Source organism: Sorex fumeus, unplaced genomic scaffold (assembly GCF_029834395.1).
Source record: "Sorex fumeus unplaced genomic scaffold, SorFum_2.1 ptg000039l, whole genome shotgun sequence".
Taxonomy (NCBI): Eukaryota; Metazoa; Chordata; class Mammalia; order Eulipotyphla; family Soricidae; genus Sorex; species Sorex fumeus.
In genome coordinates, this window is record NW_026606096.1 from 15555040 (window position 1) to 15572924 (window position 17885).

At 48.1% G+C, this 17885-nt stretch overlaps 2 protein-coding genes across 2 annotated transcripts; one reads left to right on the forward strand and one right to left on the reverse strand.

The window, feature by feature from the left end:
• The first annotated feature begins 1864 nt into the window (after positions 1 to 1864).
• On the forward strand, positions 1865 to 2443 carry LOC130028171 (putative tripartite motif-containing protein 61). The gene has a single exon (XM_056118879.1). The coding sequence runs from the start codon at positions 1865 to 1867 to the stop codon at positions 2441 to 2443; it is 579 nt and encodes a 192-aa protein (XP_055974854.1).
• Positions 2444 to 16478: 14035 nt separating this feature from the next.
• On the reverse strand, positions 16479 to 17885 carry LOC130028172 (tripartite motif-containing protein 75-like). Its single transcript, XM_056118880.1, has one exon. The coding sequence runs from the start codon at positions 17883 to 17885 to the stop codon at positions 16479 to 16481; it is 1407 nt and encodes a 468-aa protein (XP_055974855.1).

A 17885-nucleotide genomic window follows, 5' to 3' on the forward strand; every position in this document is an offset into this window, starting at 1 on the left:
ATCCATTTTGCCACTCTGTGTCTCTTAACTGGTGAATTTAGACCGTTGACATTGAGAGAGAGAATGGTTATGGGGTTTTGTGTCATGTTTCTGTGTGGGTGTGTTATGGTTGTAGGGTTTGTCTTTTCTTATAGTAGCCCCTTTAGGCCTTGCTTTAGGTTTGGTTTTGAGTCTATGAAGTTCCTGAGCTGCTGTTTATCTATAAAATAGTGTACTGTTCCTTCGATTTTGAGGGAGAGTTTAGCCGGGTAGAGTATTCTTGGGGAAGCATTCATTTCCGTGAGTTTTTTGACTATATCTCGCCACTGCCTTCGGGCTTGTAGGGTTTCCTCGGATAGGTCTGCTGTGAATCTAAGGGATGCTCCTTTGTATGTGATTTCCTTCTTTGCTCTTGCTGCTTGCAGTATTGTGTCTCTATCGGCAGTATCGATCATTCTAAGTATGATATGTCTTGGAGTGTTTTTGTTGGGGTCTCTTTTAGCCGGCACCCTTCGGGCTCCTTGAACCTGAATGGCTGCATTGTGCAGCTCTGGGAAGTTTTCAGCAATGATTTGTTTGACGGTGTTTTTTTCATTGGGATTGTTTCCCTGAGGTTCAGGTAGTCCCATGATTCTAATATTGTTCCTCTTGGAATCATCTGCTAGGACTCTGATTCTCTGTAGAGCCATTTTGAGGTCCCTTGCCACTGTTTGTTGTTGCGTGTTGGCTTGTTGCAGCTGATCTTCCAGGTCACTGATTCTCTCTTCAGCTGTGGTCATTCTATTTTTAAGAGAAGAAACTGAATTTTTCATTTTATCTATGGAATCTTTTAATCGTGACATTTCTGCCCTCATTTCTTCTCGTAATTTGTCGATTTTTTCTGTGGTGTTACTGGCTGTCTGTCTGACTGTTTCATTGAGTTGATTGAACATCTTGATGAATTCGTACCTGAATTCTATGTCAGAGAGGTCCCTTAGGTGAGCTGTATTGTCGGAATGGTCTAGATTGTTTTCGTTTTTCTCCCCTTGTGTTGGAGATTTTCTTTGTTTCTTCATTTTGCTGAGTAGGTTGGGTTACTAGATTCCTTGGGGACTAGGTTCCTTAGTGTAAGAAAAAAATCTGCGGCCGCGTAAGCGTTGGCCCGCCGGAAATTAAGCCACGCCCACTTTTGAGGCCACGCCCACTTTTGAGGAGGCCACGCCTCTACAGAACCCTGGGTTTGGGATGAGATGGGCGCCGCCGTCAGGTCAGGAGTGAAGAGGGCAGGGCAGATGCTCAAAACTGCTTCTCTTCAGGCATCTCGGGGGACACCAGGGGTCCTGCAGGGAAAGATGGAGGTCCCAGGGTCGCGAGCCGGCAGCTGTTCTGACCTGGAATTAAGATGAGATGGGCGCCGCCGTCAGGTCAGGAGTGAAGAGCGATAATACTTTTTCTGTCAGAATAAATGCATTTGTATTAGGAAAATGAATTAAACGAGTATTTGTCAGAGCTTGGTAGAAAATTGGAAAGAGTGTTCAGATTCTTTTAGGAAAGTGAGTAATGAGCACATATTTTCTTCTTACAGCTCGGTTACTGGAGGACTGAACTATATTCTGAGAGACTTATCTTCAGAAGACTTATATTCCAGGGCCCGAGTGATAGTACAGCGGACAGAGCATTTGCCTTGCATACAGCCGACCCCCAGCATCCCATGTGGTCCCCCAGCACTGCCAGGAGTAATTCCTGAGTGCAGAGCCAAAAGTAACCCCTGAGCATTGCCGGGTGTGACCCAAAACAAACAAAAAGAAAGAGCCAAAAAGAAAAGAAAAAAAAAACATTCTAAAAGATCTATCTTCAGAAGACTTATATTTTAAAAGACTTATCTCCAGACATCCTTCTTCCAAGAATGGCTTTTTCCGCTTCCCTGGCCGAACGCCAATCAGAAGCCAGCTGCCCTCTCTGTCTAGATTACCTGAGAGACCCAGTGACTCTAGCCTGTGGTCACAACTTCTGTGTCTCCTGCATTCAACAACGCTGGGTTGACCTACAGGACATCTTCCCCTGTCCTGTCTGCCTCCACCACTGCCCTGACAGGAACTTGAAGAGAAACAACCAATTGTGTCACATCACTGACATCGTTAATCAGCTCCCCATCAGAGTGAATAAAAGGAATCAGCAGGAACTGAAACTATGTGAGAAGCACCAGGAGGTCGTGGACATGTTCTGTGAGGAAGACTCTGAGCTATTGTGTCCCCAGTGCAGGACCACCCCTGACCACCAGGATCACTACCTCATCCCTGCTGAGAGAGCTGCAGCGAGTCAAAGAAAGAAGCTCAGAAGCTCCATGGAGCTTCTGAAGAGGAAGATTGAAACCACTGAAACGGATTGTAAGAAACAAATTTCAAAATTTCTTGAAGAGAGTCGGAAGGTGGAAAACCAGAAGACAGAATTAGGTTCTGAATTTAAAAAATTCATTTTTTCTTGAGAAGGGAACATTTTGCAAGTGATGCCAGATTAATTAAGGAAGAGAACAAAGAGAAGGATAAACTCACCGAAAACAAAAGCTACAAAACCAAAAACAAAAGCTACAAAACCAAAAAAACAAAAACCACCTACATCTTAGCTACTTGCTTTTCCATGAACTCATTTATTTGGGGATACCTATTATGATAATTCCTGTACTCACAAAGCAACAAGATAGGGAACTAGAGAACCTGTGGACAGAGATGCAAGAGGAATGACTTCCTACTCAAGGCCCTGTATCAGATTTCTCTCCAGGTTCCTCCATGGCCCAGTGGCCCCCATCCCCACCCACCCCACCATGTGCCAGGCTCCAGTTTGCTTTCCCCCTTTCCCAGTGGTTGGGAACCCAGAAAACCTGGATGTGCTCATTTCATCTCCTGCCCTAGTAGGCCTGACCTCAGATTCTGTAAGCTACCCATCCCGTGTCTTGCATGTACTGGGAAGCACCCCTCACCCCACAAGCCACAGTCAGTCCCTATTCTCCTCTCCAGTTGTTCTAGACAAGCCCCCAAACCAGAGTCTCCTATCTGCAGCTCCTCTGGTCTGCAGGAGGGCAAGAAATGTGACAGGGAAGAGGCCAAGTTCATAGGAGCCAAAAGCAGGAGAAGCCCCCTACCCCACTTACTTATGGGATATTTAAGGTGTAGCAGGTGTTGATAATCATTCAACAGCCCCAGAAGAAAGATATGGCCCCAGAATCGGAAATCTAGTCTCAAGATGAATGGCCAGTCCTAGGTTTTACTGCCATGAGGAGGAAAATATGAAATGGGGCAAAATAAAGAGAGGTTCTCTATCTCTATCATGGCATTAGTCCTTGTATTACACGCTCTCCCCTGGGTTCTTTCTGTGTGACCTGTTGTGTGTTTTTTTAAAAGACTTTATTATTTTTGAAAGACTGCTGCATCTGACCTACAGTTTTCCTTTTGGTGGTAAACAGGGGTCAAGGAATCACTTCATTATTTTGCTTCAGTTAAGCAACTATAACATATTAACACTAATGCTTTCTCAGTAAGTTTGAACACAAAAATGGATGCTATCACACCCACCCAAAATCTTTGATATCCAAGCAACCACACCATACACAGATGAATAAAGATTTTTGTCCTTCAGTGGAGGGAGGGAAATGTACCTGCCACAGAAGCAGGCTGGGGATGGGAGGAAAATCAGAGAGATTGGTGGAAGTTAGCGAGCACTGGTGAAGGAATTGTTGGAACAATGTATGCCTGAAACTCAATCACAAATGGCTGTCGTTTTGTAAGTTTTGGTAATTCAATTTTAAAAAAAGAAAAGAAAAAATATTTTTACTTTCCCTCACTGCACCCCAATCCTCCAAAAAAGATAGGTGACTTCATCATCATTGATGCTTCAAAATAATTTGGGGGTACATTCTCCATGACTGGCTTGACACGAAAGCTGGCACCACGCAGAAAGGCTGAGCTGTGGAGGACCAGCACTGGGACCTTGGAGGCATATGTGTGTCCAGCCAGTTGGCATTTTCAACTGGGCTGATTGTTCTTCTTTGGCCAACTTCTACCAATGCTGGTTTTGGCCCATCTGATTTATATAACACAAGTACTGATGACAGTGATTCTTGTTTAAGAATAAAGGCCTCCTTTGAAGTCTTTCTTTAAGTGTTTCTCTCATGGTCTTCTACACACCTGTTTGTACTCCACACCAGATTTAGAGGTCTCAAGGCATTGTGCTCTTTTCTCTGACTGTGTCATCATCTTCCGCTCAACCATGACTAAAGATGAGATCTCAGGATATTAAAATCCCAAAGGTTTGAGTTAGTGCCTATTAAAATCTTGAGGTAGAGACTCGAGAGATAGTGCAACGGGTAATGGCATTTGTGTTGAGAACAGCTGACCTTGATTTAATCCCTGGAACCCCCTATGGTCCCCTGAGACCCATCTGGAGTAATCCCTGAACATAGAACCAGGAATAAATCCTGAGCACTTCCGGTGAGGCCCAGAAACTAAACAACGCAGAGGCACCAGATTCAAAGTGTCTGGGCAAGCAACTGCCCATCAGTGCTGACCAGGGCTGCATGCACCACCATACAATCTGCCTGCTGGGCCCTCCGTGAGTCACATCTCTCTGTGCCCTGCCACAGAATGGGGGTAGCAGAGCAGGGTGTCCCAGGCACTGACCAGTTGCACAAGCCAATGCCCAGTGATGACTTCAGACATGGCCTGCGTCGAGAGCTGGAACCACGACTGCATGAAGTTCTTAGGCAAATGACCATGTTTCCAGCTCTTCTTCAAAACAGGTGAGCCGCCGAGTTCCACGATAGTAGGAAAAGGGCAAACTCAGACATCAATATGGACATTTGCCCTACTTCAGGATGAAAGGACAAACTGGGATCTATCTCTGCAGAAAATAGTTTTGACTGGATACATGCTCAAAGGACTGGGCACAAGTTTTGCCCACATGAGACCTGAGTTTGATCCCTGGCATTGCATGGTATCCTGAGCGTTGCCTGGTGTGACCTCTCTCCACAGGGATGGATTAACAAATGAACCCAAAACCTAGCACTCATGATTCTTTTGTCGTTCTGGAGGTCAGAAGTTTAAAATGGTTCTCACTGGCTGACCACCAGCATGCTAGCAGACCTCAGTTCTGGGGAAGAACAGACACTCTTCCCTCGCCTGCCTCCTCATCCTGGGGCTGCCATCCTAGACCATGTGCCTTTTCTGTAGTCAGAGTCAAGAACATCGCACCTTCACATCTCTCTTAGCTCCCAGCACCTACTACCTTACTGATTCCTGCTTCCTTACTAATAAGACCCTTGCAATACCATGGAACCCACTTGCATCGTCCAGGATTCTCCAGTTTTCCCTAGAGATTTTAGCCTGAAGACCCAATAGTTTCTTTGGCTTCTCTCAATATCTTTTCTGGGAATAGCCATGAAGTTAGGACGTCTACAGAGTGGCACATGTCCCCCTCCTTATTTAAATGGAATCTCCTCACTCCTTCTGTAACAACTAACCCAGCCTCTGAAACAAGCACTGTTAATACCCTTAGTAGAATCAACTATCGGCTTAGCCATAACATGGGCTATTCCCCCTCAGGGAAGAGCCAAAACCTGAACGTTCGTATGCTGGTTCAGATCCATTGCTCCCTCACCAGAACTTTGTGAAGAGAAATTTGAATATATTTTGAACAATTTTTTTAAGTTTAGTAATGGATTTGTTATGTTAAGTGTAACCTTCTCTTTCATCTGGCAAGTTGTGACCACAGTCTTGACTCACTCGTGCACACTGGATGAGAAAGAGGATCCTTTATTGTTCAGTGGGAGAGTGGCGGGGGCAATAGTTGGGGAGGGGATGGAGTGTCAGGGAATAATCTGGAGGCATGGAGCTATTTCCAGCAATACTTGTCCAACCAGGCTAAATGTTCGGAAGGTTGTTTTTTGACCTCTGTGGTGTATGGGGTTTGGCAGATTGTCAAAAGCAGATTGGGGGCAAGGACGTGTGATGCTCTTCAGAGGAAGTGATCCCAGAGGGAGAGGCCAGATTATGCATCATCTCACACACCCTAACTTACATATGCAACCTGATTAGTCAGTGGGTAGGTTTATTTCTATAAAAAATGCAGATGAGATCATTTATATGCTCAGATGAAGGGATTAGTTATCTGGTAGTCTTCTAGATTTACTTGCATCAATGTGTTTATGTGAGATCATCTTTTCTTCTCGTTTTTTTTGGGATTTACAGTGCTGTTAATTAAACTTTGCATTTTTATTGAGATTTACAGTACTGTTAATTAAACTATACAACTAATCCAGGTTCAATTCCCAGCATCTCATATAGTACCCATGGAGAATTGCTAAGAGTAATCCTGAGTTCAGAACCAGAAGAATACACCGAGGATTGCTGGGTGTGGCCCCAAAACAAAAAAAAACAAAACAAAAAAGTCTTAGGATAGTTCTGAGATAACAAACCATGAATTGGAGTTCATAAATGATGTTTGTCATATTGTTTGTGTAGAGCTCATATGATAAATGTTAGTTAGTCTCAGAAATGTTTCCACACATCTGTACTTTGTCATTGATGGACTTGGTGTTCCATTTGTTTAAGTTTCTCTGGAGATTCCACCTGACTGGGAACAAGAATCTGTAAACATATTAGTCCAAAACGCTGCCCTCTCGTTGATCATCAATTTGCTCGAGTGGGCCCAATAACGTCTCCATTTTGAGAGCTCTTGTTACTGTGTTTAGCATATTGAATACATCATGGGTAGCATGCAAGGCTTTGCCATGCGGGCGAGATACTCTGGATAGCTTACCTGGCTCTTCCAGGTGGGCAGAGGAATCGAACCTGGCTTGGCTGGGCTGGCTGTGAAGAGAACAGTGCAGAGTCTTCTGACCCTTTGTCTGGCTGTCCTTGCTGGGGCCCCTTGGAGGGGGACAGGTTGAGTTTTCCTCACCACGCGGAGCGTATACCTGGCAGCCGAAGACCTCCAGAACCAACCACAACCATGCTGAGCCCACTCTCCACACACATGAAGGAACCGGTCGAGGAACACAGGTAAGAGGGTCCCGGGGCTGAGATCTCCAAGCCTGCTCGGATCGGGGCTGAGCATCCTCCAACCAGATCCTCCATCTTCCAGTAGGCAGAGGTCACACCCACCAACTGCCCCCTGGCGCCGTGTAATCCCATCAATGGCCAAGACCCAGAGACTATAAAATCCAGCTCCTGGAAGCACATGGCCACGAATGCGAATGCGGGACATCTTATTATCTCATTTTTGCTTTGAACAACCTGGCAAGCTACTGAATGTAACCTGCCCACACAGCAGAGTCTGGCAAATTCCCCGTGGTGTACCCAATGTGCCAAATACCAGTAACAATGATGGGTCTCATTCTCCTAACCCTGAAAGAGCCTTGAATATGGCACTTTTTAAAATCTCAGGGCTAGGACGAAGGAGACGTTACTGGTGCCTGCTCAAGGCAATCCACGAGCAACAGGATGATCGTGATGGTGAGCATGATCAACCGGGCTGGCTGCGAGCAAGGCAAATACCCTTCTGCTGTGCTATCACTTCAGCCCCCATTAGTCCGAGCAGAAAGAAATAACAAGTTACCTGAGAATTGGGCAAAAATATAGGCACACAAACACCAGTGGGTAGAAAACTTGAGATGTTTCTCTAGGCAGTTTGAGAACAGGATGGTATAGCGGAGAGAGAGCTGCACAGAATGAAGTGTTGTGAGGCATCTGACAGCTCTGTCCATACCTTGCTTTAAGAAGTGCAGTTCAATTCAGCTGAAGAGAAGAACAACATGGAGGGCGGGATTCACAGATCCCGAAGAAAGAAAAAAAAAAAAAACAGGTTCCAAAAAGAGCCGAGATCATTGGGAAGCCCCAGATGGGGTAGGTACCGCATCCCTCCTCCCCCAGATGGAACCCCGGTGACCAGAAGCCTCTACAACCACAGCTCGAGTATGCGGGAACTTGGACTTTTCCTCAAAACTGCGCAACATCTCTCTATATACAAAGTGATCCATGGGAAGTAAACCACCCAACGTTTCTCTCTGAAAATCATAGTTAAGTTTGGAGCACGGCCACAGCCCCAGAAACACAAGGACTTAATGCATAACCCAGCAGCTTGGAGCAGAAAAGTGAACGGACTATGCGTTAATCCAGGCCATCATGACTGTCCGGAGGGGAAAGGGTGTTGCCCCATTCGCCCTCTCCTCTCTGGAAAGAAAGATGGCGGCCACATGGGAGCCTTGTGGACAGCAGGTATGAGCCGGGGGTGTGGGGGCAACTAAAACCTCATGGGAAGGGGGGCGTTCCAGTCGTCCTTCACGCCCTACCGAGTTCACCAGTTGCCCCCCACTAGCGGCTCTCCAGCACGGCCACGGCCCCAGAAGCACAAGGACTTAATGCAGAACCCGGAAGCTTGGAGCAGAAAAGTGAACGGACCATGCGTTAATCCAGGCCATCAAGTCTGCCGGAGGAGAAAGGGTGTTGCCCCATTCGCCCTCTCTTCTCTGGAAAGAAGGATGGCGGCTGCATGGGAGCCTTGTGGACAGCAGGTATGAGCCGGGGGAGTGGGGGCGACTAAAACCTCATGGGAAGGGGGGCGTTCCGGTCCGTCCTTCACGCCCTACCGAGATCACCAGTTGCCCCCCGCGAGCGGCTCTCCAGCATGGCCACGGCCCCAGAAGCACAAGGACTTAATGCAGAACCCGACAGCTTGGAGCAGAAAAGTGAACGGACTATGCGTTAATCCAGGCCATCAGGTCTGTCCGGAGGGGAAAGGGTGTTGCCCCAGTCGCCTTCTCCTCTCTGGAAAGAAAGATGGCGGCCGCATGGGAGCCTTGTGGACAGCAGGTAAGAGCCGGGTATGTGGGGGCGAGTAAAACCTCATGGGAAGGGGGGCGTTCCAGTCCGTCCTTCACGCCCTACCGAGGTCACCAGTTGCCCCCCACTAGCGGCTCTCCAGCCCGGCCACAGACCCAGAAGCACAAGGACTTAATGCAGAACCCAGCAGCTTGGAGCAGAAAAGTGAAAGGACTATGCATTAATCCAGGCCATCATGTCTTCCCGGAGGGGAAAGGGTGTTGGTTCCTTCTGCCCTCCTCCCTCTGGAAAGAAAGATGGCGGCCACATGGGAGCCTTGTGGACAGCAGGTATGAGCCGGGGGTGTGGGGGCGACTAAAACCTCATGAAGGGGGGCGTTCCGGTCCGTCCTTCACGCCCTACCGAGGTCACCAGTTGCCCCCCGCGAGCGGCTCTCCAGCACGGCCACGGCCCCAGAAGCACAAGGACTTAATGCAGAACCCGGCAGCTTGGAGCAGAAAAGTGAACGGACTATGCGTTAATCCAGGCCATCAGGTCTGTCCGGAGGGGAAAGGGTGTTGCCCCAGTCGCCTTCTCCTCTCTGGAAAGAAAGATGGTGGCCGCATGGGAGCCTTGTGGACAGCAGGTATGAGCCGGGGGACTGGGGGCGACTAAAACCTCATGGGAAGGGGGGCGTTTCGGTCCGCCCTTCGCGCCCTACCGAGGCCACCAGTTGCCCCCCAATAGCGGCTCTCCAGCACGGCCACGACTCCAGAGCACAGAAACCAATTTCTTAACTATCTGACTTTCAGTAGAAATACTTCCAGGGTCAATAAGTAAAATAGCAGAAATCCAAAACCAACATATAATTCTTGAACCCAGCTGTAGAAAGCAAATCACTTCACAATGCTTTGTCAGCATGTCTGATTCGGGGGTGGGGGGGTAAACTCTAAATAATAGTGGTGAATCTTTTATTGAAACAATGAATCTAATCAAAGCAGATAGAGTGTTAACTAGAATTCATCTGCCCCACAGGGACCGGGAGGGGTGGGGGGTGGGGTTTTATTGGGGTTCTTCATGGTAAAAAATAAGTTTTGGTAAAGGGAAATGTGCTTGATATTTGCATGACTGAGACCTAAACCTGAAAGCTTTGTAACCTTTCCCATGGTGATTCAATAAATAAATAAATTAATTAAAAAAATAAAAATAAAAAAAAAGTGCAGTTCTTTTTTTTTAAAAAACTTCACTTAAGTCCTATGATTTACCAAGGTGTTGGGCTGGGGCGATAGCACAGTGAGTAGGGGATTTGCCTTGCACTCCGGTGACCGGGGATCAATTGCTCCTCCCCTCTCAGAGAGCCCAGCAAGCTACCGAGAGTATCTGCCTGCACGGCAAAGCCTGGCAAGCTCCCCATGTCATATTCAATATGCCAAAAATAGTAACAAGTCTCACAGTGGAGACGTGACTGGTGCCCACTCGAGCAAATTGATGAATAATGGTAGGACAGACCTACAGTGCTACCAAGATGTTCATAATACATTTGTTATGGGCATTCAATGTTCCTACACCAAACCCACCACCATGTGACCTTCCCTTCACCTTTGTCCCCATTTTCCCCATTTTCCTAACCACTCCCTAAATTGCCTCATTAGTGTAGGCCTGAAATAATTACTTTTATTGCCTGTTTCAATTAGTTATACACTAATGGGATTTCCATTAGTCTAAATGACTAAAGGAATTATAAAAAAAAATCACAAAAAGAAAATTTGTGAAGGGTCTTATATCTTGCCATGGGGTTATTAAGTCCTTTTGTTGCTAGTTGAGCCTTGTATTTGTTTTTGTTTATTGAGTTTTGTTGGCTTTTCTGTTACTTTCCCATATAATTTGGTGTGCTTCTACTGGAATGTCAGTACTGTACAATTTGGAAGTTTTACAGGACAACACATGCCCTCCTACGCCCAGGCTCCCCTCCCCCGCCCCCGAACTCCAGACATTGTATTTCCTGAGCTAATGGATGAGTTTACATGGCAGAGACTCTGGGATGTGGGTATTAATGACTTCCAGGGCTTCCTAAAGTTCAGGATCAGGAAGGGGGAGCATGGGAGGTTGCCCACCGCCACTCTGAAAAGACCCCGAGTTTTCAGCCTGAAAACCAGTGGACTTGCAATTTGTGTCTGTTTGGTGTCTCTGCAGAGATTAGTCATGAAGCAGTGGAGTTTGGCTTTTGGCAGCTCTAGGATGCAGCTACAAAGACTTTGGGAGGGTGAGGACTTAGCATCTCCCCCCAAAGACACCCCCAGAGATTTTAGCTGGGAAGTTGCTGTATCCATGAATTTTAGTGGGTTGACTTGCATCTCTTTGGAGATTTAGTTATGACTCTGAGACTCGGGAGAATACTGTTCTTTTAACATGTGTTCCCTACATCTTGCAAAGGATAACATGGACCTTTCTGGAAGTTCACCTAAACATCTGTGTTCATGACTCAATCACAACAGGAAATATCACTTAATCACTTAACTTCCCGTTAGTCGTCGATTTGCTCGAGCGGGCGCCAGTAACGTCTCCATTTGTCCCTGTCGCGTGCTAGTGTAGCCCAATGGCATCTCTTCGCTCCGGGAACATGGAGGGCCTCAAACCGATCGTTCATGATCTTGACAAAGAAGTCTGACCATCTGGTAGGTGGGCGGCCACGCGGTCTCTTGACATCCCGAGGAATCCAGTCGGTAACAGCTCTAGTCCAGCGGTCGTCTTTAAATCTCATTACGTGACCAGCCCATCTGATTTTCGACACCTTGGCAAATGAGACAGCGTCCCTGATCCTTGATCGTCGACGGATGTCAGAACTCCGGATTCGTTCTCTCATTTGAGTGAAACGTGATATTCCAAGCATAGCTCTTTCTATTCTTCTTTGGGAGACCTGAATGGCGTTCTCATCTTGTTTGCGTAGGGCCCAGGTCTCTGAGGCATATGTTAATGCAGGAAGAACAGTGGAATCAAAGAGATGTGCCCGGAGCCGGAGGTTCTTCGTCCTCTTAGCTATTTCTTCGACGTTCTTGAAGGCGTTCCAAGCCGCTCTCTTCCTCCTGCGCAGCTCGGGTGCCAGGTCATTTCTCATGTTGACCTCTCGACCTAGGTACACATAGCTGTTGCATTCGGAGATGGTCATTCCATTGAGAGCGAATGGGGCGTCAGGAACGAGGCTGTTTCTCATAAACATTGTCTTCGTAAGATTCAGCTGTAGTCCTACCTTTCCACACTCACGGTCAAAGTCGGCCAGCATTTGTGCCGCTTGGCTGATGTTTGGTGTTATTAAAACAATGTCATCAGCAAAGCGGAGGTGGTGTAGTTGCCGACCATCTATCTTCACTCCCATTCCTTCCCACTACACTACTTCCACTACCCAGCCGTCGCCACACTCCAGGACGCTTTCCGGACCCGCGCGGCTGCAAGCGGCCGCGCGACACATCATAAGACACTAAATACCCGTCTTCTGGAATTGTCGTACCATATTTGATAGGGTTCAAATATGGTAACACCTACAAGGGTGATTAGAGGTCACCCCAAAAGCCTCTATACCTCTCGGAAAGACTGGCAAGCTACCGAGAGTATTCCGCCCGCCCGGAAGAGCCTGGCAAGCTATCCGCTGTGTATTCGATATGCCAAAACCAGTAACTACAACTGGTCTCATTCACCTGACCCTGAAGGCTTCACCGACATGGCAGCACTGAGAAGGATGAGAAAGGAGAGGCCGACAAAATCTCAAGGCCGACCTAGGCTGCCACAACGAAGGAAGACAAAAATGATCGTCTGTACTTTCAATGCACGTACGCTAGCATCAGATGCATCCATCGAGGACCTGATGGTACAAGCGCGAATGATCAAGTACGACATCATCGGTCTGACCGAGACAAGAAGGCACGAATCTCACCATGCCGTTTTCGACACTGGAGAAGAATTTTTCCTCGGAACATGCGATAAAAGAGGTGTCGGAGGCGTCGGTGTCCTTGTCAACACAAACTTGGCCAAGAGCATTGATTCATTCGAATGCCTAACAATCCGAATCGGACGTTTACATTTGAATAGATGTGGCTCACTGCCTGCAGTTTCTATCTTCGTTGTCTAGGCACCGACATCTCATTATGATGAAAGAGAAATCGAGAAGTTCTACATGGAGCTAGAGAAGTTCTATAAAGAAGACCACACCTTCTACAAGATCATTGTGGGTGATTTTAATGCCAAGATAGGACTGAGAAGATCAGCTGAAGAACTTCACATCGGGACCCATGGCCTAGAATGGAACGAACAGGGTGAGAGACTGTCTGAGTTCATCATGTCGACCAAGACCATTCATGGTAACTCACAGTTCCAGAAGGCAGAATCTAAACGATGGACATGGGAGTCTCCCGGTGGACGATTCCACAACGAAATAGACCACATCATATTCAATCGACGGTTTTGCCTGACTGATGTCGCTGTTGTCCCAAAATTTCGAACGGGATCGGACCACCGTCTCCTTCGTGCAAAATTCTACTTCACAGAGCGGGGAGAAAGGGCTGCAAAGTTCAAAAAGAGAACTCCCAGAATGACCACCAACTGGGAACTCTTTGGTACTATTGCAGCAACATGGGAAGATGCCATTGTTGACAACATTGACGAGGAATACGATCGACTGGTTCAGCACCTCCATGAATGTGCGAGGAACGCCAAGAGAGAGATAGCCACAAAAAGTCGCCTATCTTCGAAAACTCTTGAGCTAATTCGCCAGCGTGGTTTGGCGCATGCCTCAGGCAACCGCAAGCTAACGTCCGAGCTTGCAAAGCAGTGCAGAGATGCGATCAAGGAAGACCTCAAAGAGAGAAGAGCAGAAGTACTGGTAGATGCGACAGAAGCCGGGAAAAGTATTCGTAACGCCCGCCTGTCTTTTGCCAACTATAAGACCAAGATGACTGCCCTCCGACGTCCTGATGGATCCATCACATTCTCCAGAACGGCAATGGAGAAGATTATCCATGACTTCTACTCAAATCTCTTCGATAGCCATGTCCACTTGCCGACATACCAAATTCCACAGGATGGATATGTCGTTCCCAACGTTCTCCCTTCCGAAATCCGACACGCCATTTCGTCGGTAAAGAAGCAAACAGCACCCGGCCCAGACAAGGTCAGACCTGAACACCTGAAGAACCTGCCGTCAGTACTCATCAATACACTGGCTCGGCTCTTCACTCGCTACCTGTCTGAATGCAAGGTTCCGTCTCAGTGGAAAACCAGCAGGACCGTACTACTGTTCAAGAAGGGAGACATCCATGACATTGGCAACTATCGCCCGATCTGCCTATTGTCTGTCATCTACAAGTTGTTCACTCGAGTCATCCTGAATAGGATTGGCAGAACACTAGATGAAGGACAACCATGTGAGCAAGCAGGGTTCCGCAAAGGATTCAGCACCATCGACCATATCCACACGATAACCAAGCTCATTGAGGTTTCTCGGGAGTTCAAGATGCCGCTCTGCTTAACGTTCATTGATTTAAAGAAGGCCTTTGATTCTGTTGAGACGGAAGCGGTCATTGAAGCCCTAGCCAATCAGGGCATTCAAGCCCAATACATCAGGATTCTCCGTGAGCTGTATTGCGGATTCACTACCAGGATCTCACCATTCTACAAAGAAATGATCGTTGATGTCAAGAGAGGGGTGCGGCAGGGTGATACCATTTCACCGAAACTCTTCAGTGCCACCCTCGAGAACATCATGCGACGACTGGAATGGGAACAGGAAATATAATTTTTGCAGAAGGGGACCCTCCTGAAGAGACACGTCTCAATCCAGTCAAGAGTCAGGGTTCCCACTGACTAGACCGTAAAGGCACAGCACCTCGGGGCAAGCTCTGATGATGGACACCTAGTACCACAGGCTGAGCTCGGTGCCCACAACTAGAGCTGGTTGCTGTGTGAATGCTGAAAAGCACAAAATGTGTTTGGGACCCAGAAAACAGGAGGCAAAGACAAAACCTGGAAATACCTCTCTTACTGACAGGGGAAGTAAAACTGCTTGATCAGAAGTTAATCACTGAGTCAGCCCCTGTCCCCTGGGGAAATGCAGCTGAGGTCTGCTTCAAAGGCCATACTCATGGCAATGCCAACAGACATTCCTCTTTGTGTCCAGGAAATTCAAGTTTGCAAAGATCCTTGAGCTGGATAAACTTACTTTAATCTTGTGTGAAATGGAATCTAGGAATCATGTTTCCCTTAAAAAGTGAACCTTGGGGCTGGAGTGATAGCATAGCAGGTAGGGAGTTTGCCTAGCATGGGGCCAACCAAGGTTCGAATTCAAGCATCCAATATGGTCCCCTGAGCACTGCCAGGAGTAATTCCTGAGAGTATAGCCAGGAGTAACCCCAGAGCATCGCTGGGTGTGACCCCAAAAAGGAAAAATAAATAAATAAAAAGTGAATCTCCCTAACATTTGCTTTGGAAGGAGACAGGAAACCAAACTGCCCTTTCCTCAGTGTGGAGAGATCATCCCCACCTATCATTCCCCCCCCCCCCCCCGCCTCCCGTAAATGCATAGTTTCTCTTAAGGGCTCAATGGCTCTATCCCAATTCATGGGAAAATATGGGCCACTAATCACCCTTCTTGTTCCCACCTGAAACACTTTGAAAGAGGTCATCCAAAAAAAGGAGACTTTAAATTATTTCAGACACATATGTGATAACTATTGGAACTCAGACAGGAAATTTTATATACTAGTCTAAGAACTGAGGCATTGAAAGAGCTATGCTTGGAGTATCATGTTTCACTCGAATGAGAGAGAGAATCTGGAGTTCTGACCTCCATTGACGATCAAGAATCCGGGATGCTGTCTCATTTGCCAAGGCGTCAAAAATCAGAAGGGCTGGACACTTAATGAGATTTGGAGATGACCGCTGGACTAGAGCCAGGGTACCGACTGAATTCCACGGGACTTCTTTGTTAAGACCCTAAACGATCGGTTTGAGGCTCTTTGTGTTCCTAGAAGGAACAGACGCCATTGGGCTACACTAGCACACGACAGGGAGAAATGGAGACGTTACTGGAACCCGCTCGAGCAAATCGACAATTAATAACGGGAAGTCAAGTGATCAAGTCTAAGAAAGAAACAACAGAAAACACAAGCAACTAAACACAAAAATAACCGCCTTTATTGGAAAAGTGGTACACAAAGGAGAAGCCTATCTGCCATTCCAGGCAGTAGGGAAGGGCATGTGCTTCAAGCCCAGTGTAATCAGGACAATGTATTTCGACAGTGAGGAATTTCTTGAAAAGTCACCGGGTTTTTGTGAGGGTGAGTGGTGAGCACGAATGGTTGAGCCACAGAAAAATAAATATATATAATCCTGCATGGGACATAACAAAAGAAGCCTTAAGACCATCTCCAGGTAGTACATCTGAACACTCATGGCTGGGATCTACCACCCAACCATACCACCATCCCACCGAAAAAAAAAGAAAGAAAGAAAGAAAGAAAGAAAGAAAGAAAGAAAGAAAGAAGAGGCAATATACAGACAAAAACAATGCTCTTCTTCCCTGAAAGTGAAATAAATACTTTTCAAAATATTGTGCCAGATTCGATGACAAGTGAATTAAATAAAACACAGTGATCACTGAATAATCCACAACCTACTCTATAAATTAATTACAGGAAGAAAGCAGAAATAGGGATCAACCCCCTAAGCCCTGCCCGCCCCCACAGAGAGAGGGGCACAGTCGCGCCCCACGCGGAAGTACGGCTTGAGCTCTTGAGCAAAGGGCTCGTTGAACAAGTGCAGGTGAGACCTGTCGGTGGCGTTGTAGAAGGAAAGCTGGCCCAGCTCCCAGTCCAGGTAAATGCCGATGGCCGCGGGCTGGTCCCTGAGAGCCAGAGGCACAGCCTCCGCACTCATGCTCACGGCCAGGTAGTCGCCGTCCTGCAGCTGCAGCGTCCAGCATCTCTTGGGAGCCGCCAGGGAACGCGAGGCCTGGGCCGAAGGGGCCATGCTGCACACGCCCACGGCCCACTCGGACTTGGCGCCCACTTGCACCTCCCAGTAGTGGCGGCCAGACGCGAAGCCCTCCCGGCCCAGGACCACCAGCTCGGCAGCATCTTCCAATGGCCCGGGATTTCCAGCACGGTTGAGATTTTTCCTCACCCAGGTCACAGACTTTTTATCTTTAGACACACGCAGGCTGGGATGGGCTGTGTGGGGGTCCAGGCTGATGCTCTCTCGGAATCTCCGGATGATGCTGCTGAGCGCCGAGCACAGAGGAGGGAGGCTGTAGGCCGCTGGCCTGAAGTGCAGGGGCTGCACGGCCAGGGGCTGCAGGCCTGCCCAGCGCTGCTGCAGGCCCCTCACCCCCCTCAGCACCATCTCCTCGGACATCACGCTCCGCTCCGCCACCTCCCGTCTGAGGTCTTTCAGCGCCCAGATGTGGTCTGAGTAGGCCTCCAGGTTGGCCCTGAGCTGTTGCTGCAGGCGTTTCTCCTCTTCTGCCAGCCTGCGGAGAGCTGCCTCTTGCTCATGCTCCACAAACTGGGTGAGCAGCTCAAATTCTGAGGCCAGCTGACTCTTAAGCATTCTGGCCTCCTCGGTCAGTTGAAGGATCTTTCTATCATGGGTGACTTTTAGCTTCTGCACCTTTGCCAACCGCTTCTTCAGGGACTTGATGTACCTGTTGAGCCTCTGTCTGTGATAGGATGCGGCCTCTTCCACAGAACTCTGAAGATCAAGACACCGGGCAAACAGGGGACATAGCAGCTCCTGATCATCCTCGCAGAAGAGGCTCATCCCCTGCCTGTGGTCTTCATGCCTGTGCTCCTCTCCCCATGCCATCTTGCTGCTCCTGGAGCTGTACAGGCGTTTGGCCAGGCCCACCAGCCTGCCCAGCTGGGCGTTGGCACTGACACGCATCTCCTGGCGGACCAGCTGGCACACGGGACAAGGGAATGTGTCCTGCAGGTCCTTCCATGACATGCGGATGCAGGAGTCGCAGAAGTTGTGGCCGCAGTCGATGGTGACAGGGTCCTTGAGGTAGTCCAGGCAGACGGGACAGAAGCATTTTGGCTGGATTTTGGCCAGGACTGCTGACACCTCTTCCAT